The sequence below is a fragment of the Coenobita brevimanus genome, chromosome 90 (assembly GCF_032717465.1).
Source record: "Coenobita brevimanus isolate Jiangsu-jjx chromosome 90, ASM3271746v2, whole genome shotgun sequence".
In the NCBI taxonomy this organism is placed as follows: domain Eukaryota; kingdom Metazoa; phylum Arthropoda; class Malacostraca; order Decapoda; family Coenobitidae; genus Coenobita; species Coenobita brevimanus.
Genome location: NC_137043.1, coordinates 29,123,613 through 29,150,301, shown reverse-complemented (window position 1 = coordinate 29,150,301; position 26,689 = coordinate 29,123,613). Strand labels below are relative to the sequence as shown.

The window sequence follows — 26,689 nt, the reverse complement described above, 5'->3', positions numbered from 1 at the left end:
TTTCAGTAATTCCAGTTCCTCTTGTGTTAGGCATCTTTTTATCCATACATTTTTGAACTCCGCTTTTTCCATAAGATTCTTTGCATTTTTTAGTATCTCTTCCACAGTGTTTACACTCTGGAAAGTCACCTTTAGAGGTCTTGTCTTGCTTTTCTCATATTTCCCTAACCTTTTGTGTTCCTCTATGTCTTTACTACAGATTTCCTCTGATACTTCTTTCAGTAAGCTCATCACATTTGCCATCTCCTTTTTGTCTCTTGTGATCTTGTTTTTTACTTCTTCCTCTTCTATACCAGTGATTACTATAGATTTGTTTATATCTACTGAATCTCTGACTAACTTTGGATTGTTTTGGATTATTCTTTTCACTTCCTTTTTAACCCCTAAAACGCGGATCGTCGCGTTTGCGACGCTCGGCCATAAGGGCAGGACGGCGGGTCGTTGCGTTTGCGATTTTAGTAAATTTTGAATAACCGCGGGCAAGCAGGCTCCAGCTGGTATTGTCTATCAGTACCACCACCCTCTAGCTACAACTAGCATACTTTACCTTTGTACTACTGACCTCAGTTGTTGCCAAATATCGCGTTTTCCCCCCGTACCCCCCCCACCACGGCCCGGCCAGCCTGGCTGTGATACATGGCAGCGCTCTGAGCGCTCAGAACTGTAAATCTGCGATCTCCTCTCACAAGCAGTTTATGCTACTAGGAAACACTTGTTTCCCCAGTTGTAACACTAGCTTTTTTTCTCACAGTTTGCCTCCGTTTAGCGTCAGTTTACTACAGGCTTTCAAAGTGAGATTATGGCGAGTTCTAGCTCTTCCCAGTCAGTGCAAGCGGCCGACAGGAACGAGAATAAAGTGGCGGATGTAAGGCAGAATAAAAAGCACGCCGTGGTGATCTTTTGGGAAGTAATATGATTGAAAATAATGTAGTATACATGTTTTTAGCTGTGAAAATGGAAATGTTTGTTGAGTGACGGGAAGACCGCCGCCACAGTGCATGTCGGCCGTACGCTTCGTTGATTTTAGCCTTATTTTCAGTGCTTATTGTACAAATACGGATTCCTAACTACCTTTACGTTGTAGTATAAAGTTTACTGTGACAGAATGAGGCTGTGGTAGAGGGGAAACCAGGTTGCTGGAGGTGTGAAAGTGAAAATTTGGTTACCCAACTTTGCAAGTCTCCACAAGTCCTTGGGTAGTCCACGAAGGCTCAACACCTGTCTCTGGAGAAAGCTGAATGTAAGTACTATCTGCCATACCAAGTATAATGTTCTAGGGTTAATCTCTGATTTTTGGCGAATATTTTCCTACAGGTACTCAGACTGCAATACAACCCCGCCACTCGGGGGGGATCGACTGTAAACACCCGCGTTTTGGGGGTTAATGCTTTTTTCCTCCACCCTTGTTTCTAAGTCTTTCTTTACTTTCACCATTTCAGCATACGTGGTTTCCACATCATTTTTGTAGCTTTGCACAGCTTCATTCACCTGTGTTATCTTCTCAGTATCACTGCTCTGGTCAATAAGACTGCTTACTTGCCTAATATTCTCTGTGTCATTTTTTAACTCTTCCATAACACTCTCGTGATTGACTACTGTACTTGCCATTTCACTCATTTTCTTCCTAAGTGTACTCAATTCCACTGTTAGGTCACTGATGGTTGTGTCTTTCTTATTGGCCTCCCTTCCTAGTTTTTCTATTTCTTCCTTTTGCAAGTGCATTTGCTTCTTTATTTCATCCATTTCATTTTTGAAAGCCATTGTTAGTTTGTTTACACGTTCAACCAGTCTATTGTGAGTCTCCACTTCAACCAGTTCTAGGTAGAAATCATCATTTTGCTTTTTACCTTTATCCCTTTACTTCTCCAAATTTGCTTTACTAAAGTATGTATCCATTTTGCAATACTAAAAGTGCAGAGTATGTACTTACAATCCCCGTGTTGTTGTAGTCTAAACAAACCTCAGATGACTCAGCATATTCTTTCGTCATGGTTCTCTTTCCTGTTTGAACAAGTCTTGTTTAAACCTATTATTTTTTTCCTTTTAATAATGAAAAATCATTTAGTCTAACCTGGTACGGAGCTTGACTCATACAAAGATACTAATTTGGGTAATGCCACTGGCCGTGTTGGTTTGGCACGGAGCGCCGATGTCGCACGTCCGCCTCGATTTAATCCCTCTGTGTGTGTATTGTCTCACGTGGAAACCTATAGTGTTACTGTATAGGATCTCGTTTTTTTCGGTTACAGCAACTTTTGTACAAATTATATATATATATATATATATATATATATATATATATATATATATACTGTATATATATATATATTTATATATATTGCCAGAAGCCTCAATCCCGTACGGGGTGGGCATAAACAAATCGCCCCCACGTTGCCTTGTCTCTCGCCATTTTACTGCCCTGCTCCCAACTCACACCCCCCTCTCTCATATACCTCTCCATCCCATCCCTCCATCTCATCCTCGGCCTCCCCCTCCCTCTCCCCCCCCTCCACCTCACTCACACTCTCCTCGTCAGTCTCTCATCCTCTATCCTCTCCACATGGCCAAACCACCTCAGTGTATTCCTCTTAATGCTTCCTGTCACATCCACACCACAACGCTTCTTTATATCCGCATTTGTCAGCCTGTCTCTCTATGTGACTCCACAGGCTCCTCTTAAATAACTCATTTCCACTGCTCTCACTCTTGACTTGTGTCCTTCCAACAACGTCCAAGCTTCACTTCCATACTTTGGAGTTGGTATCACAATAATGTCATGTAGTAACTTTTTCACTTCCATGTTCACTTCCCTGTTTCTTATCACTGCTTTCAAGAAACCAGCAACCTTTCTTCCTTGTTGTACCCTTTCAATCACTTCACCCTCCAAATTTCCATCCTTACTCATCACACTACCCAAATACTTAAACGTACTCACATTTTCCTCACCATCCAACCTCACTGTACATTCACTGACTTCGCCTCTCTCCAAGACCATCACTTTACTCTTCCCTACATTCACCTTTAGATTCCGTTTCTTACACACACTTCCAAACTCGTCCACAAGGCTTGCAGCTCCCTTTCGTCTTCACTCAACAGCACAGTATCATCTCCAAACAACAGTACAGGGAGTTTCCAAACACTACCTTCTCTCACCAGGGCCACTGCCCTACCTTGTATCTCTTTTATTACCCCATCCATATACAGATTGACTAACCATGGAGACATGACACATCCCTGTTTCAACCCAACCTTCAAAGAGAAAAATTCACTCAGTCCACCATCCACACGCACTGCAGCCTTAGTATCATCATACATACTCTTCACAGCATTCAACAACTTCCTATCTACTCCATATATTCTTAAAACTTTCCACAATCCTTGTCTATCCACCCTGTCATATGCTTTCTCCAAATTCATGAAAGCCGCATAGAACTTCTTTCCCTTCTCTAGAAACTTTTCCACTAAAGATCTAAGAATGAATATCTGATCTACACAACCTCTTCCCTTCCTAAAGCCTCCCTGTTCTTCTCCAACTAATTCCTCTGTTCTTTCTCTAACTCTGTCAATAAGTATCCTATCATACACTCTTCCTATTACAGTATACTAAGAAGACAAATGCCCCTATGATTACCACACACTTCTTTTTCCCCTTTTCCTTTGTACAAGGGAATAATTATACCTGACTTCCAATCCTCCGGGACTCTACCTTCCTCCCAGGCCAATCTGCACATCTTCCACATCCATCCTACTACTATCTCTTCCCCATACTTCAGCATTTCACCACACACTCCATCAATTCCTGGGGCTTTCTCCAATCTGACTTTCTTCATTGCTTCAGCAACTTCTGTCCTACTGATTTCTTCCTGTATATATCTGTCTATCTATCTATCTATCTATATCTGTCTATCAATCTATCTATCTATCTATATATACATATGGAGCCTCTGTGGTACAGTGGTAGAGTGTGCGTTTCGCACGCTGGTGAGCACGGGTTCACCTCCCGCCGGAGTTGTAAAAACTTTGGGAAGCGGTCACCAAGCCACTTGCTACTTTGGTGGACACCAGGGGTGCTGTGGTTGAACCAGTGTCGCATACTAGTATGCTTGCACCCAATCGGCTTAAGGTGGGCCGACTACACTTTGTTCACAGACTACACACACATCCAAAGCCACTACAACACTACAGTCACACTCACAAGCACCTCTTACCCTACATACAGTCTCTACCAGACAGCCTAAGCCAATGGGTAGAGATACATTGGCTGTATCGTCCCTGCTTTGGTAGGGATAGGCCAGTCCTGCAGTGGACCTCAACGGCTGATGAAGGTGATGATTATATATATATATATATATATATATATATATATATACTGTATATACCTAGTATATATATATATATATATATATATATATATATATATATATATATATTATATACTGTATATATTATATATATAGATAGATTACATATAGATAGATAGATTTAATTTTCTCTCTCTCTCTACATATATACATTCATTCATTCATTGCCAGACGCCATGTATCCCAAACGGGGTGGCCAAGGGCTTGGAGTTAATTGTTTTACAGGGAGGGGCACTAATCCTCCACCAACCCCACTTGACACATAAATATATATATATATATATATATATATGGAGCCTCTGTGGTACAGTGGTAGAGTGTGCGTTTCATACATGGGTGAGCCAGGGTTCGCGCCCCGCCAAAGTAATAAACTTTAGGAGTGTTCATCCAGCCACGTACTGCATTGGTGGACACAAGTCAGGGTCCGTCAGGTGGGTCTCCTCCAGAGCCAGTCGTAGAGAGCAGAGGCCAGGTGAGATCACAGTGCCTCTCCAATGCTCCTCTATGCCCAAGACTCCCTCTGTGTCAGGGGTTGGGGAACAGACATCTGCTACAGGCAGTGGAGCGGCTACAGGCTGTGTCTTGCCATAGGGCCCGGCTACTGGCCGTGGCTTCCTAGCGGCTACAGGCTGGCACCAAGGCCCGGCTACTGGCCATGGCCTGAGAGAGTGGGTGGCTGCCAGCAAACCCAGGGGCACCTTCGGAGCGGCTACAGGCTGTCTGACGAAGGCGGGAGTGACTACAGGCCATCTCCTGCAGGAAGGGTGTTGAGCGGCTACAGGCCGTCTCAGGGGGAACACCTTCGGAGCGGCTACAGGCCGTCTCCTTCAGGAGGGGGTTGGAGCAGCTACAGGCCGTCTCAGGGGGAACACCTTCAGAGCGGCTACAGGCCGTCTGATGAAGGCGGGAGTGACTACAGGCCGTCTCCTGCAGGAAGGGTGTTGAGCGGCTGCATGCCGTCTCAGGGGGAACACCTTCGGAGTGGCTACAGGCCGACTCCTTCAGGAGGGGCTTGGAGCGGCTACAGGCCGTCTCAGGGGGAACACCTTCGGAGCTGCTACAGGCCATCTCACGAAGACGGTAGCGGCCACAGGCCGTCTCCTCATTACCCTCAGAGCGGTTACAGGCTGTCTCCTTAGCGAGGGACGAGCAGCTACAGGCCGTCTCAGGGGAAACACCTTCGGAGTGGCTACAGGCAGTCTGACAAAGGTGGGAGCAGCTACAGGCCGTCTCCTTAGCGAGGGGGTTTGAGCGGCTACAGGCCGTCTCAGGAAGAACACCTTCAGAGAGGCTACAGGCCGTCTCCTGTTTACCCTCAGAGTGGCTACAGGCCGTCTCCATAGCGAGGGACGAGCGGCTACAGGCCGTCTCTGGGGTGCTGGCAGGAGCTGGATAGGCAGCTCCACCCCTTAGCTGGTTGGTGAAGGCTCACCTGAAAGGCAGTGTAGAATTCCTGCTATGGTGATGGCGGGTGAGCTTCAGGTTATAGGGGCGCGCGGCCCGGGCTGACTTAGGCCATTGTCGCACCGAGTCCCGGCGCGCTGTCACTGCTCCTCTGTGGGCTCCTTGTGGGAGTGTCTGGGTTTCTCGGGGGCACTATACTGCATTTTATCACCGTCTGCTGGGAAAAAGTCACATCCCTGTGACTGGAGGTGGTAGATTTGCGTATCACAGGTGGCGTAGACTGGCTGTAGATGTCGGAGGAGGGCGTGCCAGGCTGTGGTGGTGGTGTTCTCGTCCTGTTCCTCATTGCAGGTGAGGGAGGGGGTGGATGTGATGGTGGAGGAGCGAAGGAGTTGGAGGAGGTAGTGTGGTCCTCGGACTCGCTGGTTATGTCCGAGTGATGGTGCCCATACAGCTCGTCGTATTTTCATGGTAGTAGTTGTTGTCCGTGGTAAGGTGTGGTGTTGAATGCTTGAGATGAATGGTGAGTGTCGGGTTTTATGCCGGGGTAATGCGGTGTAGCGTCTCTGGGGAGTGTAGGTGGCTGAGATTTGTACTTGATGTATCATGAGTGTGAGATGGTTTAGGGCAGGGGTAGGAGTGTGATTTTGCAGCGAGGCGAGTGGGGTGGGAGAGTGGGTGTATCAGGAGGGTGGGCGGGAGAGCCGCCCGGAGCGTGTGATGGTTGTTTTGAGGGTGGGTGTGGGTGGTGATGTGGGTGTGCGTGGTTGGCATGAGGTGCGTGGGGCACGCAAGGGCGGCCGTGGGGTGGCAGAGGTGTGGGGTGAGTGAGTAGTGGTGTTGTGGGGTTGTGGGTGGTGCAGGTGGAGGTGTGGGTGTGTGCGGGCGGTGGGCTGGGACTCGCGGTGGCGGTGGTGGGTGATGGTTGGGGCAAGGGTGTGGTGGGCGAAAGGGGTGCGGGGGTGTGGGCGGGACATGCGGCGCTGGGCGTGGTAGAGGAGGCAGTGGGTGGGGAGGAGGTGGGGGAGCAGCAGGGAGCTTGTGGCGTTGGTGAATTGTCAGGTAAGGTGTGAGGCGGCGTGACGGGAGGTGAGGTGGAGGCGGCGGGGAAGGGGGAGGGAGGGAGGGAGAGGTGGCGGGGGGGAGATGTAGCAATCATAAGAGTCAGGGGGAGGGTTGGTGGCGGTGGGGAAGGTGGAGTTGGGATTGGGGAGGGGGTGGTGTGTCTTGCGGGCGGGGGTGGAAGGGGGCCAGAGTGGGTGAGGGCAGGTTTTAGGGTGGGAGTGAGTGGTGAGGTGAGTGCGCGGCCCTTTGGTGCTGTGGCTGCGTGGCGTGGCGGTGGAAGTGGTGCGCCAGGGCGGGGGAGTTTCGGGTGGCGCTCCAATGGTGGGCATGGACGAGGTGGTGGGGCTTGAGGTGAGGTGGTGGGGCTTGAGGTGCGTGGTGTGTGGGGGTGTGAGGGTGCTCTGGCACCGGAGGTTGGTAGCGGTGGTGAGGTGACATGTGAGGTGGCTTGAGGTGTAGGTGGTGAGGAGGGAGTGTGGTCTTGTGGTGTCATCCCGGTGTTTGGTGGTACAGTGGTTTGGGCGGTAGCAGGGTTCTGTGCTCGCGGTGTGGCGGTGGGTGCGAAGCCAGGGGATGGTGCGGGTGTGGGGGTAGTGGCGGGCGGTGTGCGGTGCTGGAACCGTGGTGGCTTGGTTGGAGTAGGTTGTATTGGCAGTGGTGGTGGGGTGGCAGGGGCTGAGGAGTGGGATGTGGTGGGTGGTGTGTGTTGTTGGAGGCGAGGAAAGGTGGGGTGAGGTGTGGGGGGAGATGAAGCCGGTGGTGGTGGGGAGGTGCGGCCTCGCAGTGTTGTCTGGATGTTCAGTGATGGGGCAGTGCAGGTGGTAGCAGGGGGCTGAGCTCATGATAAAGTGGTGGGTGGTGAGGTGCAGGGTGTGGTGGGCGGTGAGGCATCTTGTGAGGTTATTGGGGACAAGCTGGGGGTCCATGGGGATGGTGAGGTTGAGGGTGGGGTAGGGAGGGTGAATGAAAGAGATGAGGTGGGTGAGGGTGGATCAAAGAAAGAGGGGGGTAAAAGAGAAGAGATAGAGGGAGGAGAATAAAAGGAAACGTGCCGTTTCCCCATCGTAGACTGGGGGGGGATGTGACGTGGCCCCCGCTAGGATAGGGAGGTGCGGGGGCGGTGGTGAGCCCCTTCTGTGCTTTTTATTCCGTTTTTTCCTGTTCTCCCTAAGCTCGGGGCAATCGGCATGTGGTGGGGCGGCTTGTAGGCGTCCTCTGGTGGTTCTGCTGTGCCAGGTAGCTTTGAGCTGCTTGCGGATGTCATGAATGGGGCATCCGTGGCTGCAAGCAGAAAATTCCCACAGGTCAATAGCGATGATGTCTGGGGGAAACTGATTGATTGCACCGATGTGCTGAGGGGTGGAGTGGATGGCTAGAAGGCGCCTCGTTATTTGGACATCTTTCTCCAGGTCTCCCGTAGGGTCATGTATGATAAAATGTTCTTTGATGAAACTGGGGAGGATCCTGATAATTAACTGTGTGAAACATGAGTTGTTCCCGGGTTTCATCATCTGCCTCCGGGTAGGCAGCAATGACCAGGCGTCTCACCTGGATTAGGGTATCATCTAGATTCCCATCGAAAGTCAAACTATCCAGTTGGGATAGTGCCACCAGGTTCCCTAATGATGGGGTCATGGCTTGGATCATGAGTCTCGTAAAATTCTGCCACGTAAGCTCCGGGATGATTTTGGGTGCTATATTAGCAGTTGCTTTGCCCAGCAGTGGAAGTGTAACTGCGATTTTTTGTTGATCATTTTCAAAACCGAAATCTAGCAAAGGTTTAATGATCGCCAGATATGTGTGAACATCTTACTGTTCGGGGTCGAACTTAGGGAATTGCACGTGAGGTTTGGTTGCCATTTTTCCGGTATTTCCTGATTACCTCTCTCGAATGCCCGGGTCAAGAACCACCGCTGTCCACCAGTGTAATGCTAGGTGTTTTAGGCTTGGCTTCCTGTTCCGTAAACACCTAGCATATAGTGGGGCTCTCTTTTGAGACCAGGGCTTAGACAAATAAGAGAGAGGCAAGACACAAAAACTCCAGGCAACAACCTTGAACGTGTATTGCTTAGTTAGACAGGAGAATCAGTAGATGTTACAAAAACAAGTATACTGGGCGATTATGAACTCTTATATCTAGATATGGTTAACAGTATCTAGCAGGATACTGTTTTATGTCACAATGAAATGGCACTTAAGGCAGAGTGTTCTCAATTAGGGAAACACAGGGTTTCTAAATGTGTGGAGTGGCTAAGGCTAATTCACTCTGGGGAGGGTGTGTAAGGCACTGGGGTCTGGTTTTGATTATGGTAGTATGAGACAATTTCTGATGGTAGCATGTTCACTTCATTACCCTCCACTCGTATTCTGCTTTTGACTATCATCACTTTCTATACCACTTTGATCTTGTCACTGTATCATTCGGTACCCTGTTCCCTGTATCTATCATTCTCTCCAACACTGGGTATTGTCACTATAAGGTCAATTCACTGCTCTGCCTAGGCACAGTTTGGTCACTAATATTTCACAGTTAGGGTCACTCTGTTCCGCGTCAAGCGCCAGGGGCGCGGGCGGAGGTGCATCACAGCTCTGCTACTGACGGGGCTGGGCACCACTAGGGGCCCCCGTATTCAGAAGGCATGGGACCACATGCAGGGGTGTCTGTTCTCGTCCAGGGCTGTGGGTGGCGAAGAGCCCAGCACTACCAGGGCTGGGGACAGGAGTGTGGCCCTCAGGACTGGGGCCGAACAATTGCCCGAAACGGTCATTCAGGCTCCTGACGGAGGATGAGGACCTCCACCGTTAAGGTGTGGGGAGTTCCCACCTGGGAGTTCTGGAGGTGGCCTGGGGTCCCTGAGAGCTGCGGTCCCCGGGGCTCGACGGCGCCAACATGAAGGGACTGCGGCACCGGTCTGCATCCGGGTCCATCAGGTGGGTCTCCTCCAGAGCCAGTCGTAGGGAGCAGAGGCCAGGTGAGATCACAGGGCCTCTCCAATGCTCCTCTATGCCCGAGACTCCCTCTGTGTCAGGGGTCGGGGAACACACATCTGCTACAGGCGACGGAGCGGCTACAGGCCGTCTCTTGCCGTAGGGCCCGATTACTGGCCGTGGCTTCCTAGGGGCACGGCTACAGGCTGGCGCCAAGGCCCGGCTACTGGCCATGGCCTGAGAGAGTGGGTGGCTACCAGCAAACCCAGGGGCACCTTCGGAGCGGCTACAGGCCTTCTCCTGCTGGAGGGGTGTTGAGCTGCTACAGGTCGTCTCAGGGGAACACTTTCAGAGCGGCTACAGGCTGTCTGACGAAGGCGGGAGCAGCTACAGGCCATCTCCTTCAGGAGGAGGTTGGAGCGGCTACAGGTTGTCTCAGCGGGGACCACCTTCGGAGCGGCTACAGGCCGTCTGATGAAGGCAGGAGCGGCTACAGGCCATCTGACGAAGGCAGGAGTGGCTACAGGCCGTCTCCTCATTACCCTCAGAGCAGCTACAAGCTGTCTCCTTAGCGAGGGGCGAGCGGCTACAGGCTGTCTGACGAAGGCGGGAGCGGCTACAGGCCGTCTCAGGAAGAACACCTTCAGGGTGGCTACAGGCCATCTCCTGACGAAGGCGGGAGCGGCTACTTGCCATCTCCTTAGCGAGGGGCGAGTGGCTACAGGCCGTTTCAGGGGAAACACCTTCACAGCAGCTACAGGCCGTCTCCTGCAGGAGGGGGTTTGAGCGACTACAGGCAGTCCCAGGAAGAACACCTTCAGAGTGGCTACAGGCCGTCTCCTGACGAGGGCAAGAGCGGCTACAGGCCGTCTCCTTAGCGAGGGGCGAGTGGCTTCAGGCCATCTCAAGGAAGACATCTTCAGAGCGGCTACAGGCCATCTCCTGACGAAGGCGGGAGTGGCTACAGGCTGTCTCCTTAGAACCCTCAGAACGGGCTGCAGGCCGTCTCCTTAGCGAGGGACGAGCAGCTACAGGCCGTCTCTGGGGTGCTGGCAGGAGCTGGATAGGCAGCTCCACCCCTTAGCTGGTTGGTGAAGGCTCGCACGGAAGGTAGTGTAGTACTCCTGCTAGGGTGACAGCAGGAGAGCCCTGGGTTATAGGAACGCGCGGCCTGGGCTGACTTATGCCGTTGTCACACAGAGTCCCGGCATGCTGTCGCTGCTCCTCTGTGGGCTCCTTGTGGTGGTGTCTGGGTGTTCTTGGGGGCACTATACTGCATTTTCTGGGTGAGGCAGTGGCTAAATCGGTAGAGAAGCGGCCTGCAGTCCTAATGGACCCTGGATCGAATCCCGACTGGGGCAGGGAACAGTTTAAGGATTTGAATGTCCTAAAATGCAGAATTTCTTGATCTACCAGATGACCTGCCGACATGTAAAAATATCCCTGCTAATACCAATACACCAGTCCTGTATGAGACAGCCCTATAATAGCTTATATTCAGTATGGATGGTGGATGTTAGTGCCAAAGTGGTGTCATGTGGAGGCGTAGGACTACTGGGCCTTGGGATAGGTCACTGCCCCCAAGAAATAGGCCCTGAAGCCTTTGCCCAGAGTCGGACACGTAAATATATATATATATATATATATATATAATATTGTACCCCTGTACAAAAAGAAAGGTGAGCGAAGTGAGTGCAAGAATTATTGTGGCATAAGTTTATTGAGTGTGGTAGGGAAGGTGTATGGAAGAATTATTTTTAAGTAAGAGAGATATCAGAAGTCCTGGTGAGTGATGAACAGGGTGGCTTTAGGAGTGGCAGAAGATGTGTGGATCAAGTATTTTGCAGTGAGACAGATAGCAGAGAAGGCTTGTGATGGACCATAAGGTGTTTATGATATTCATGGATCTGGAAAAAAAAAAAAAAGCATACGACAAAGTAGACAGAGAGGGATTGTGGAATGTTTTGCGCATGTACGGTGTAGATGGTACGCTGCTAGGTGCTGTCAAGAGTTTTTATGATGGTAGCGAAGCATGTGTAAGGGTTAATAGGCATCTAAATGAATGGTTCACGATCGGTGTGGGCGTGCGACAAGGTTGTTTGATGTCCCCATGGTTGTTCAATATATATATATGGATAGGGTGATGAGAGAAGTAAAAACACAAGTAATGGAGAGAGGGATGGCACTGGTAATGTATGCTGAGGGATGGAATATCTCAAATTTGTTGTATGCTGATGATGCAGTACTGCTTGCAAGTACCGAACAAGAACTTGGCAGGCTAGTGCTGAGTTTTGCTGATGTCTGTGAGTGTCGTGCCTTGAGAGTAAATGTAGAAACGAGTAAAGTGATGGTTACTGAGAGAGAAGGTGACTCCCAGTGTGATGTTACAGTGAATGGAGAGGGACTGGAATTGATGAAAGAGTTCAAATACCTGGGTAAAGTGATAGGAAAGAGAGGAAAATGTGCAATGAAGGCCTTGATAAGAAACAGAGGCTTGAGTGTTGCAGCTGCACGAGGCTTACATGAGGGAGTGTTAGTGCCAACTTTAACATCTGGATGTGAGACTATGGTGTGGCATGAAAATGAAAAGTCAAGAGTAAGAGCAGTGGAGATGGGACTGTTGAGGAATGTATGTGGAGTACAAAGGGTGGATATGATACGAAATAATGTGATTCGTGAAAGGTGTGGAGTGAGGAAGTCAATGGACACTAGAATCGAAGAGAGTGTACTGGGATGGCATGGTCATGAGGAGAGAATGGATAACAACAGAGTGGTGAAAAAGGTATGTCAGAGCGAATTTGAAGGAGCGAGGAGGCGAGGTAGGTCAAGGAGAAGGTGGAGAGATATGGTGGATGAGTGTGTGAGGAAGAGAGGTTTGGAATTCGGTGAGGCTAGGGAATTGACAAAAGATCGAGCTGGCTGGATGAACATGGCAGCGTCCGGATTGACTCAGTCGGACACGTTAATGTGAAGCTACAGAACGTAGTAAATGTTTTTGGCGTATCCGACAGAGCTAGTATTCTGAAGGCTTGAATGATGAGTGAATGGAAGTGTGGCCCGTTGGACTGGGCAAATGTGGGGTGTCTGGACAATGCTCCTCCTCACCCTGCCCTTGGGTGCGAAAGGAGATCCGGATGATGATGATGATGATGATGATGATGATTGATGATGATGAGAGATAGATATATATATATATATATATATATATATATATATATATATATATATATATTTATATATATATATATACATATATGTATATATATATATATATATATATATATATATATATATATATATATATATATGTATATATATATATGTATATATATATATATATATATATATATATATATATATATATATATATAAATCGACTATAAATGATTAAAAAAAAAGATATCTTGTTCTGAAAGTATTCAAGTACTGAACATAAAACGCAATCACTAATTTCTCAGTCAACTCAAAGCTATAAACCAGCTAATAACCTAGGGCCATCAGTGTAACACTAGGAGTGAAGAGTGCTGATAAGTAGCTGAAAAATGGGAAGATATCTGATACTGAACTGTATGTAGATGATTTAAGTTTAGTAAAGCAAGTGCAATTAAGTGTTTATTGGAAATATGTAAGAAATCTTGGATGAGGCTATTGCACCAGCAAAGTAGAAGAAGGCTGTGTTCGTACTTTGTACTAACACAAAAGTGATCTATGGAAAATAACTACTTATCATGATACTGTTTAAGTCTGCTGAGGGTTGAAGGAAAGGGTATGTGGAAGCATAATAATCATACCAAAGGTAAGGAAAGCATCAGAAAGTCTGACGAGTGAGGCATGATATGTGATATCCTCACGGCGAGTCAGTACAGAGATCCCTTGGTTACTGCGCGTAATTGGCACCATGTCTAATGTATGATAACGAAAATGCACGATAATGAAAGTAGAAAACCTATGGGATTTATCCTAATTGGTACCAAGCACCCCAATTGTAAACCCAAATTTTCCATTTTTCAACAATTTAGGCCCAATAAATACATACATACAGTACTGTTATGGTCAGTAAGTGAGGCCCTGCTGTATTAGGAGTTCAACAATTCCTTATGCTGTGGTGTACCTCCTGCAGGATGGACGAGTCTCATGCACGAAGTAAGTGCCGGGTACCAGGAGGGCGTGAGTCAGCTTATCACCATGGGAGTAGACGTCAATGCATCCAGCAGGAAAGGTGGGTACAAAAACGTATTATTGGTCGTATTCTATATGGCTTCAAATATTTTGTGAAAAGTCTTTGGTTTGGTTTGGTTTCATTTTTGAAGGCTCCAACATGCTTGCATGTGTCGGCCTTGGTCGCCTAATGCTGGCTGTCCATGCTGCTCGATCTCTGGCAGCTTCCCTATTTACTCCCTTATCCCTGAGGACATTCAATGACCTCGTCCTAGGTCTTTTTTTTTTTTTTTTTTTTTTTTTTTTTTTTTGCTACCCTACTGTTAATATTAACGCTTGTCACTTTCTGCACCCAATTATCATCCCCCATCCTCTCCACATGCCCAAACCATCTCAGTCTACCTCTCCTTATCACAGCAACAATACACTCAGTCCCATCCTACCTCTCAACTCTTCTATCATAAACTTAGCCCCCCCCCCCCCAGGTCTCAGACTCGAGGTCGCACTGCACATCCACTTAATCACTGCCATTTCTGTACGTCTGAGCCTGTGCATATCCTCTTCCTTTACCGCTCAAATCTAACTACCATACAGCATTACACTCCTAAAACATGCCACATACAAAGATCCCTTAGCACAGACCTCTCGATGTCAGGAGAGGCAACAGCGCCCTGAACTTCTTCCAACCACTCCTCACTCTAGCCACAGAGCTAGCTCCAGTTCCACCTCCAGCACATAACTTGTTTCCCAAATAAAAAAACTCTTCCACACACTCAAGAGACTCACCAGTATGTTAATCATTTCACGCCTGACAATCTCCACATACTCTCCCCATTACACCACACACATGAAATCAGCATTATCTCCCAGTCTACCTAATACCACTTCATCTCTTATGCACCCACTTATCATGAACACTGCACAAGATGGTATTACTTCCCATGCCCTTGTGGCAGATTGTATATGGTCACTCTCCCTCTTCTTTGACATTACCGCCATCAGTCCTACATATCATCACTTTTGTTTTATCCATATTTACTTATAAGCCCTTGTGTCCCATACCATCTCTCCACTTCCTACATCTTTCCTTCACCTCCCTTTCATTTTCTGCAGTCATAATCAAATCATCAGCATACATCTCCCATGGGAGTCTATTTCTGAAGTCACGTGAGAGGGCCTCAAGCACCATAATAAACAAGGGGCTCAAGACTGACCCCTGATGCTCACCAACATTCACGGAAGACTCATCGCTTAAATCTCCATTCAACCTTGCCTGGGTGCGAGCACCCACATACGAGTACATAACCATAGCCATCCTAACTAGCCACTCCTTGATCCCAAGCTTTCTCATTACCCACTTCACCACCTCTCCAGGGACTCTGTCAAAGGCCTTTTCTAAATCAACAAAAACAAAGGGCAGATCCCATTTCTTTCCTGTATATTTTTCCTGAAGCTGTCTGGCATAAACCCATACTGCATCTCATCAATGTTCACTCTTTCTCTAATCATACTTTCTTGGACTCTCTCCTTTACCTTCATTATCTGGTCCAAAAGCTTTATGCCTTTATAATTTCCTCTTTCCATGGCATCACCTTTCCCCTTGTACACATTTACAATTACACACTCATATATAATCGTATTTATCAAGTCAGTGACTAACCACACTCCTATATCTCCCAAGACTTTCATCATTTCAGCAGTCAACCCAGACACACCTGCTGTCTTCACCACCTGCATCCTGCCTATTGCCCTGCTCACAGTAGCAGAGTCAAAGGCTGGCTCCAAACCTTCCCTGTCCCAGTCAAACTCCTCTTTCAACAACCAGTTATATTGCTCTCTCCAGGCATCTTTAAAATCCTCACTGTTCACCACTGCCTTTCCTTCATCGTTCTGCACGACACCTCAGTATCTTCTTGTGCAGGGTAACTCACTCCTGTGAGGCCCTGAAAGAACACCATTATAATCTTAATTAAATTATGGATTCAAATGAAACTCCATATTTACAACCTTCAGTTTGTCAGTCACATATTGCTCGAGAAATTTTTCGACATATGAACATAAAAATGAGACATGAAATGCAACTCTTCCACCAGTGGGCATAGTGCTGAGTGGGCATAAATTATCAGCTGCACTGATCCAGTGACCGTGCCATATTTGGTAACTGACTGTGTATTTTAAATTTTCTCGACTTAATCTTAATTAAATTATGGATTCAAATGAAACTCCATATTTACAACCTTCAGTTTGTCAGTCACATATTGCTCGAGAAATTTTTCGACATATGAACATAAAAATGAGACATGAAATGCAACTCTTCCACCAGTGGGCATAGTGCTGAGTGGGCATAAATTATCAGCTGCACTGATCCAGTGACCGTGCCATATTTGGTAACTGACCGTGTATTTTAAATTTTCTCGACTTAACTGGCTTTTATTTTTTCCTGGTTGTGGGGCCATGTTAAGGGAAAAGGATTAAAAAAACATGTTTCTCAAACTTCTATCTATCTCTATCTATTGCCAGACGCCACAATCCCGTAAGGGGTGGCCATTTGACTTTGAGTTATTTGTTTTACGGGGAGGGGCAATAACCCTCCACCAACCCACTTGCTGACACGTAGGGAGCACATATGGTTTGGTTATATGGTTACCACCCAGTGTTGTAAATGGTTTCTTGGCTTACAAGAAACCATTTGGCTTGTCACTCAATGTAATGCCACCTGTAAAGGAAAGAAAAGCAGTAAAGGAAAGATGGGAGAAATAGGAAGAGAGGAGGGCAGGTACAGAAAAAGAAAGATACAGGCTAAGGTAGAAATAGGCGCAAACTTGATTACACGAAAGAAAACATTACTAGGGAGACTGTAGTCATCATAGTGGATAAGTTACACCAAAAATTCACTAGCCCTGAACACTAGTTTCAATTACATTTAAACACTGCGGAAGACCACTTTCCAAATTTGGTATAGCTATGAATACATAGTAGTGAATTAAGGAAAGCGAATACAATTTTCGCTGCAATGAGTGTAATACTAATAATAATGATAATACTGAATTTCATCTGGGACCTCAGAGAGGTGTATCACCCTGTATAGTACTGATGCAATTATCCAGCAAAATTCACCCAACCCTTTTGCCGAGTAAAGCAAAACGTTGAATATTACATAGTACCCTCAACTGGCCATCCATTCAACACTGAGCCTGATTAAATGTGTTACTATCTGTCTCGACCCTCTAACCTAAAAACTTTCTAACAATGTTACCCATGAGTAAAAGATTAAAATAAAACAAAATACAATACAGTGCTGATACAGTACATACAATACAGTAATGCAGTACATAATATAATCATACTCTGCCCACCTAGTTTTGGCATCAATGGAAGGTAGATTAGTACTATTTGCTCGTAGTCCGCCTGGGCAGGCTCAGGCTTGGCTGTCTCTGCCTTTCCCAGATCACCGGACTGACCCCATCCCTTGCCCACACTGCCACCAATCTGATGAGCATCCCACCTTCTTGACTGCCTTGCCACCGCCTCACTTTGCTCCTCCCTTGGATCCACTCTCATCAGTCACCCATCACGAGCATTCCTAGTCGCTGAAATAGTCCTCCTCTCCCCCAAATCTACATTGCTTCAAACCGTTTCCACCTACCCCCCCCCCCAAATAGCCCACTTCACGTATAATCACACGCCACTACTCTGACGGGCTTCACTCGCCCGTTTCCACTCTGACCCACAGGTGGATAAATCTAGAACAACAACAACAACAGTGCACTTAATCCCACGTGGTCTAGTGGTGAATGGCTCCCACAAAGATTAGCTCAGTCACTGCACCGTGGGAAAGCCACAGCTTGAGTCACAAATGCACAACGCACAGACACATCCTCACCACAAGGCGTCCACAGGAGAGACTGTGTGAGCAATGGTAGGCTTTGTGCATCATGTGGGCCACTCCCGCAATGAACTGTGATTGGCCGGAATGTTGCAGGGTCTGCCTGTGCATCAATTAAGTCCTGTGTCTGAGCCAGATGATACACATCACTGCTGAAAAATGCACAGTACCACTGATTGATTTCCGTTTCTGAGCAGGATATTGCCAAATTTTGCCGGATCTTGTTTTAATACAGCCAAGCAAAAATTGCCGGATATTACTTTGGGCCGGATATTTTGACGACAGATAACTGACAGATTATTGTATACAGTGAACTCTCAGTTATCCAGTGTAATTCAGCCAACCCCTACGCTGAATAAAGCAAAACACACGATATTGCATAGTACCCCCCATCGGCTCAACATTCAGCATTCAAGTGAATATTGTTACTAAAATGCAGTATTGTGCCACAGAGGGCGACCTAACAACCCCCTCAAGTAGCCCACAGAGGAGCACCGACAGTGCGCTGGGACTCAGGGCAACAACGGCATAAGTCCGCCCTGGCCGCAAGCCCCTATGACCCGGAGCTCGCCCGCCGCCACCATAGCAGGAATACAAGACTACCTTCCGGGCGAGCCGTCCCCAACCAACATTGGGGTGGAGCTGCAACTCCAGCTCCAGTCAGCACCCCTGAAACGGCCAGTAACTGCTCAACCCTCCTACAGGAGATGGCCTGCAGCCGCTCTGGAGGAAACCAGGAGACGGCCTGCTGCTGCTCCCGCCTTTGTCAGGAGACAGCCTGTAGCCGCTCTGAAGGTGCCTCTAACGAGATGGCCTGTAGCCACTCAAACCTCCTGCAGGAGATGGCCTGTAGCCGTTCCAGAGGGAATCAGGAGACGGCCCGTAGCCACTCCCGCCTTCGTCAGGAGACGGCCTGTAGCAGCTCTGAAGGTGCCCCTAACGAGATGGCCTGTAGCCGCTTGACCCTCCCACAGGAGATGGCCTGCAGCCGCTCCGGAGGCAAATAGGAGACTGCCTGTAGCCGCTCCCACTTTCGTCAGGAAACGGCCTGTAGCCACTCTGAAGGTGCCCCTCGAGAGACGGCCTGTGGCCGCTCATCCCTCCTGCAGGAGACGGCCTGTAGCTGCTCCAGAGGGAATCAGGAGACGGTCTGAAGCCGCTCCAGAGGGAATCAGGAAACAGCCTGTAGCCGCTCCCGCCTTCATCAGGAGACGGGCTTTTGCCGCTCTGAAGGTGCCCCAGAGTCGGCCTGTAGCCGCTCCTTTCCCCAGGCCATGGCCAGTAGCCGGGCCTTAGCGACGGCCTGCAGCCGCGTCCCCAGAAGGCCACGGCCAGTAGCCGGGCCCTACGGCAGGAGACGGCTGGTAGCCTTAGCGACAGCCTGCAGCCGCACCCCCAGAAGGCCACGGCCAGTAGCCGGGCCCTACGGCAGGAGACGGCTGGTAGCCTTAGCGACGGCCTGCAGCCGCACCCCCAGAAGGCCACGGCCAGTAGCCGGGCCCTACGGCAGGAGACAGCTGGTAGCCGCTCCTCCGTCAGATGCTGACTCCTGTACATCAACCTACAACCCAGAGGGAGCCCCCAGCCTGGAGGAGTACTGAAGAGGCCCCGTGACTTCCACCGGGCTCTTGTCCCTGCAGCAGGATCCGGAGAGAACCCACCTGACGGACCCCGATGCTGCAGCCCCCTCCTGACGTTGTCTCCAAACATCGGGGACCGCAGCCCTTGGGACCTCCCGACCACCCCTAGGACCCCTGGGCGGGATCTCCCTACACCCAGATGCCGGAGATCTCCGTCCTCCGTCAGGCGCCTGAGTGAGAAATTCAGGCAGTTATTTGGCCCCAACCCCGAGGGCCGTACTTACGCCCCAAGCCCCAAAAGTGCAGGACCCTTCGCCACCCGCAGCTCCGGATGAGGGAGGATGCCCCTATGTTTGATCCCGTGGTCCCTGAACATGGAGGCCCCCGGCGGAACCCATTCCCATCAGTAAGGAGACCGGGTCACCTCCACCGCCCTTGTACCTGATCGCCAAGATGCCCAAACCCGAAAGGAGTAACAGTGAAAGCACAATGTCCGTGACTTAGTGACGTAAAAGCAGAGCAGTGAATTAACCATATAAAGGAAGTCAGTGCGAGGAACACCAGTGACAATATAAAAGGGTGGAGTAAACAAAAATAAGTGAAACCGCGAACACAGACAAGCAGTGGAATACGGGTCTATTACAATGAATGCACCACCATCTAGTAATGCCACATCATACTAAGGTCATACACAGATCCCACTGTTAAAGTAATAATTACCAACAGTGAAATAGTACCACCCACTCCACAGATATATAACCTGGACTTCCCGCGATAATAATAATATATAAACCTCTGCCCTAAGTGCTATTCACCTTACTCGACCTCAACCTGAGTAGTATCCTGTGCGATACTAATAACCCATATCTAGGCCTAAATCATTGTCCAGTGTATCTGTATTCATGACATCTACCCGTTCCACTGTAGAATTTAGTAATACACATATAAGGTCGCTGCCTTGAGTTTTCGTGTCCTGCCTCTCTCCTATCTGTCTAAACTCTGGTCTAGAAAGAGAACCCAGCTACACACTAGGCGTTAGAGGGACAGGAAGCCGACCCTAATACTCCTAGCATTGAAAGTTCAGCAATATTCTTGTAATGTTAACTTCAACTCCTAAAGCCTGCATATCTCCCACCCTGACAATCCCCCCAGCTGCAATTCGGGTCCAATTTTTCAACTTTCACAAAGGCAAATATTTGTCTTATAGATTTCAAGAGCTTGAATTTACACACCAAAAAATGTATATTTCACTGTTAGTAGTTTAATGGTCACTGCATTATTGACCGTCAAAGATTTAAAAAAAAAAAAGTCACCCCTCATCAGAACGAAAATAGGAAAATTTTGGAAAATACATTATTTTTGCCAAATAACCTTACAGAAATCACTAAAATCAATATGAATTATGTTATGCTACGGGTTCAGAGTCCAGCTTCTTGTTCTCTGGACATGAGCAACTGATCTGGGGTTCCCTTTGAGACCGTGTCTAGAGCATGCAACTAGAGGAACAGGGCATAAAAACTCGGGTCAGCCAACCTTACACATACATCGCTCCAAAGCCAACACAATACTTCATACAATCTTAACACAACACACTGTACAGATTAAATACATAATAAGACTGGAGGACTCTGGCTGAGCTGCTGAGGACTGGGCTTATCACAAGTGTTGCCCAGGTGTGGGAGGGGTCCTGTCAGGTATGCCTTCCTGCAGGAGGCACAGGATCACTGCTAGGGGCCGGGTCATCCAAAGTGGGCTGCTGGGCTGTGTGGAGGGAGGGCCTTCCCTAGTGGGGCCTCAATGAGAAAGTCGGCCCTTGGGACTGGGGCTGAACAGGGTGAGAAGGTGCACTTCCCTGAGCCCGCTCCTGGAGGAGGACTGCTTGCCGATGGGGCAGGGGAGGTCACGCCCTGGGGTCCTGGGTGACTGAGGGCTGCAGTCTCACTCGGGTCGAGCTGCTGTCAGGGGCTGCCTGCAGCGTCCCTTCCTTCAGATGTCTGACAGCAAGGAGTGTTGTTGGGGCACCGGCTGAAGGGCATGGATCCCCAGACTCACCATGAGGCCTCGCCAGATCTCCTCCAGCTGCACCTCCACCGGGGGACTGTCTCTGTGGGGAGAGAGAAAAGGGTATCTCACTCAGCCCTTAGATGGATGAGGCAAGCAAAGGACGTTCTCCTAGAGGGGCATCACAGGGGTAGCAGACAAGGGATGTACTGTGGCCGATCCCTCCCCACTGCAGACAGTGGCCGTCACCACAGTTCCACTAACCACTAGGACGTCAGGTGAAGGGCGTACCATGGCCGACCCTACCCCAGTGTGGATGGTGGCCGTCGCTGTGGTCCTGCTCCCTGCAGAGGTGGCAGATAAAGGACGGATGGTGGCCGATCCTTCCCCTACACGGACGGTGGCTGTCGTCGCAGTTCTGCTCTTCTCTGGGTTTGCAGCCGAGAGGCATACGGTGGCCAATCTCTCCCCGGTGCGGATGGTGGCCGTCATAGCAGTGCTGCTCCCAGCAGAGGCTGCAGGTGAAGGGCGTATGGTGGCTGACCCTTCTCCAGCATGGATGTGGGCCTGCAGGGGGTAGTAGCAGAGAAGCGTACGGTGGCCAACTTCTTCCCGATGCGGACAGTGGCCATCGTAGTAGTGCTACCTGGGACTGTAGGAGTACAAGTCCCACCCCGATACTGGCAAGTGCTGGCCTGGCTGGAGAGTGGTTTGCCGGGGCAGCGTTCTTCTGGCTGGCTCCGTTGAGGGGAAGAGGGGCGCAAGGTAGTGGGGGACATTGCCCCATCTGGCCTGGGCCCTTCACACACCTTATGCACCTCCCTGTGGTCTCCCCTTGGGGTGGGTGTTGCGACACCCTGTCCGTGGTTCCTCCATGGAGTGGATGTTGTACCACCCCGTCCGTGGTCTCCTGTTGGGGTGGGTATTTCAAATTATGTGCCTAGGCATGCAACAAGTTGAAGGAAAGAGCATAAAAAAAAAAAAAAAGTTTTTTGTAGCCTTTTTACGATCGTCAGTACTGTACTTGGACTTTACATAGCAGGAACTGAAACTGACGACCGTCAGACATCAGTCTTTAGGAGTTAAATTTTGATGGTAGGACGTTCTTTTTTCTCTATGAAACATTTTTGAGTGTACATTGCGATTCTTAGAATATTTTGGCCATATCTATGAAATTAACCCCTAAGACTGCATTTTTCTGAGGTTATGTTAGGTTTTGTTCCACCCCAGCCACAAATTGGGGTTAATTTTTCAACTTTTACCCAGGTGAAATTTTTTCTTACAGATCTGAAGAGCTTGAATTTACACACCTGAAAATGCCAATCTGTCCCCTACGCCTAATGGTTACTGCAAAACCGGCCATCAAAGATTATGAAAGTCCCCCCTCGCCGTAAGAGAGAAAAAGAGAACCTTACCAAAATCACGAAATCAATGTAAAATATGTTTCTGTTGATGAAACTAAGTGTATGAGTCAGCATGATTTAAAAAAAGTAAAAGCAAAAATTATTTTTCCAAACTTGAAAAAATCGGCAAAAACCTAATCTTCGCTAGAGAACCTTACTAAAATCAATGAAAAATATGTTTCTGTTGATGAAACTGGGTGCAGGAGTCAGTATGAGTAAAAAATATAAAGCAAAGACAAAATTTTCCATGCCTGAAAACAGAAATTCTTTGTAAAACACCATGAAACCAGGGATTATTACGTCATGTTTGGGATGTTATGCAGCGGTCTCTGCGCTCAACTTCTTGGGTTCAGATACAGTGCGGGCCTTGGGTTCTTTATTCTGGACCGGGCTAGGGTTTATGAGCAAGGGATAGGGCTCAAACACAGGCTAGCCAGATATACATGTATATTACCTTACAAACAGAGTACAACTGTTCACACACAAGTACATGGACAATCCTATATATAATACAAGTACACTATATGACACAATACAATAAAAAACACACTTACACTATATACCATGATACAATACACACAGGTGGCCTGAACACAATATGACACACAACACTATGTACATTACAATACGGGACACATAGGGCCATGAACGCAATATAACACATGACATGGTATATCTCAATACAATACACACACGTGGTATGAACGCAATATAACATAAGACACGGTATACCACAATACAATGCACGCACGTGGTATGAACGCAATATAGCACAAGACACTGTATATCACAATACAATACACCTATGTGGTACAAACACAATATAACACTAAACACTAGATTTACATTCCATGGAACAAAGAGTCAGGTTGGGTATGTATTGCACAGGGAGGGAACAACACGCTCGACAACCCAGTGGTGGTTTGCTACAATGAAATACATCACAACAGTACATTACATGGACGGGTGTGGATCTCCGGGTGGATATTCCACTGCACTGGGCCACTGTATATCACCACTCTTAAGGCTAGAGATTGTGATGCACATGTAAGGGGTTGGGGAGACTACACAGGGGAGTGTGGGTGTTACCTATGGGGCAACAGGGAGGGTCATACATCAGAGGGGGAGGGGGTCACAAAAGGGAAAACACTCAGGGGGATCACGGTGGGGAGGGCCTGGTACAAGTCAAAGGCATACACAGGGATGCGATACTCTGGGCGAGGGGGAGGGGTGCACACACAGGGGCTGTAGCACTGTAACTTATGGTGCAGGCTTGTCACTGGTTGCGCCCAGGGCTACAACGCAGGCAGCTGCAGGTGGCGGCCTGGTGTAGGATGAGGGCTGTCCGGAATGTGTTCCCAGTGTGAGTCTCGTGGGGGGTGGTCCGGGGTCTGGGTTGAGCTGAAGGGCGGAGTGATTGGCAGCCCTTTCCTGATGGGGGCCCTGGGGGTGTGGTGGCCCCCTGGGCTGGGGCCAAACAGGGCTAAGAGGCGCTCAGCACGGCACCTGCCCTAAGCTGAGGTGGGAATCCTGGGGGTGGACCTGGGCTGGTCCAGGCCTGGGGCCAGCTGCCGGGCACATTTCACTGTCCTGGGGCTGCGGTCTCGCCTGGAGGAGAAGGCCGTCAGGGGTTGGCTGCGGCTGCCTGCCCTGGGGGAGTCCGGCAGCTGCTGGGGGCGTCGGGGGCTGCCCTGCAAAGCACCCGCCATTGTCCGGGGGCTGCAGTTTCGCCTGGAGGAGGAGGCTGTCAGGGGTAGACTGCTGCCACTCGCCCTGAGGGAGTCTGTCACCTGCTGGAGGCGTTGGGGGCTTAGCTGCAGAGATAGGACACCTGGCCTCGGGGTGGTCTCGTCCCAGGTGCCCTCTGACAGGGATCCTGTGGGGAAGCAGTCTCCACTCTCCGTGAAGGAGGGGAAGCGGGAGAGGCATCTTGCTTGGCCACAGGATGGGCAGGCTGAGCCAGAGATGGCGCCCTCGTAGGGAGCCTCCGGAGTCGCAGAAGGGGAACAACCGATAGCCTGTTCCTCAGCCTGGCGGGCCTGACGGTCCCTGCCAGAACTATGTGCCGGGGCATTGGAAGGAGGTCCGGAGGGCACTCCTGACCGACAGGTCCGGGGGACACTGCCCAGGCTCCCTCCCGAGGTAGTGGTCGAGGGAGATCCAGTGGATACTCCCTCGGGCTGGCAGGTACGGGGGATGCTGCCGGGGGAGCATGCATCTCGGGGATAACAGGAGGAGAAGTCCCGGCGGGCCTTCTGGCTTCTACAGCAGGCCCGGTGGACTCTGCTGCCCTCTTGTTGTCGGGGGATAGTGCAGCTGGGGGATAACCGGTGGTCTTTCTCCCTGTGGCAGATCCAGTGGATACCACCACGGGGCCTGCCGCCCTTCTGGGGAGCACAAGTGAAGGTTGTTGAGGTGACGATCTGAGACGCCTGCTCCCGGAGGTGCATGGCAGAAGGAGGAGATCCGGTGGACACTCCTTCTACAGTAGATCCAGTGGATACTAGTGTGCCGTTGCTCCCCTGAGGTGAAGTAAGACTGTGAGCGGTGGCTGTGGCTCTTCCTCTCTTGAAGGCAGGTCCGGTGGACTCTGCATCTGAGGGCCTACTTGGGACTTTCCTAGGGCAAGTCCCACCCCAATTCTGGTGAGTGCTCTCTACGTCAGAGGGTAACGCACTCAATTTGGGTACTGCCTGGTGGTCCGGCTGCGTGGAAGAGGGGCGTCAGGTCATGGGGGATGTATGTCGCTGTGGCACGGAATGCAGGTGTACCTCCCCACTGCCTACTGTTGGGGTGGGGGCTACCTCCCTATGTCCTCCTCCTGGCTCCACCAGGTGGGTATTTCACGGGACACAGGCAAGGGAGGGAATGAGGTGGAGTGGGGGGAAGACATGCCCCCAATGTGGGGAAGAGATAGTGTGAGGATAATTTTAGTGAGAGCAGACAGACACAGGCTGATCATGGCAGGGAAATTACTGCATCATAATTGGAACAAAGGATAGGGAGGGAGAGATATGGAGGTGGCGTGGGGGGTGGTCTCAGGCAGGGGTAAGATATACCCCACAATGCAGGGAAGAGATGGTGTGGGGGGTTATTTTGGTGTAAGCAGAGAGACACAGGCCATTCATGGCAGGGAAATTACTGTCATAGTTGGGACAAAGGATTGGGAGGGAGGAAGGTGGAGGTGAGGTGGAGGGTCCCTAGTGGAGATGAAACACACCCCAATGTGGGGGAGGTGGTTTGGGGGTATTATGGCGGGAGAAGACACACATAAAGCAATCATAGCAGGGAAATTGCCATCATTCAATATAAAGGGGGAGGGAGGTGGGTCATTCCATGAAAATGTCAACCTCTAGTGTCAATCTCAGAACTTACCAAATTATAAACATTATATATCATTTTAAAGCTTCAACACTGAATTTTATGAATCTAGACAGAAAAAAATTCTAAACTGTCTACTGAGAGTGAGGCATTATAAAATGTCATACCATGTCACTGAAGAAAAATTAAAGCTGAAATTTGTGATTTTCTTATCATCACTGACCCGAGTGTATACCTGTTTCGAATGCTGTCACTGGTTTTACTGAACTAGCATCTGTTTGAGTTGTAATTGTCACTACAATTGTTTACATATACTTTGCAGTCAGACTGTGGCACAACCTTGAAGTGAAATTATATATATATATATATATATATATATATATATATATATACAGTATATATATCTCATCCATCCATCATCCAATCCTACGTTGCCCCATGAGGAGCGTAGAAGCCCGGGGCTAGGCAGTTGGTCCTGACATTTAAGATGATAGTGACCAGCCTCACTCATCCCTGAGTGGCATTACATGAGCAATAAACCCCAATCACCCCTTGCATATAAACCTTCGCCGGTTCAATCCG

The 26,689-nt window shown here is 49.2% G+C and overlaps 1 protein-coding gene across 3 annotated transcripts in view; it reads left to right on the top strand.

Annotated features, from left to right (window-relative positions):
• LOC145411688 (uncharacterized) overlaps positions 1-26,689 on the top strand; it is a 171,749-nt gene that overhangs the window by 17,841 nt on the left and 127,219 nt on the right. For all 3 annotated transcript variants that reach the window (XM_080281698.1, XM_080281697.1, XM_080281699.1), the window contains exon 3: positions 13,879-13,977. In XM_080281698.1, coding sequence (XP_080137824.1) covers positions 13,879-13,977 — 99 coding nt within the window. The remainder of the gene's footprint in view (positions 1-13,878; positions 13,978-26,689) is intronic.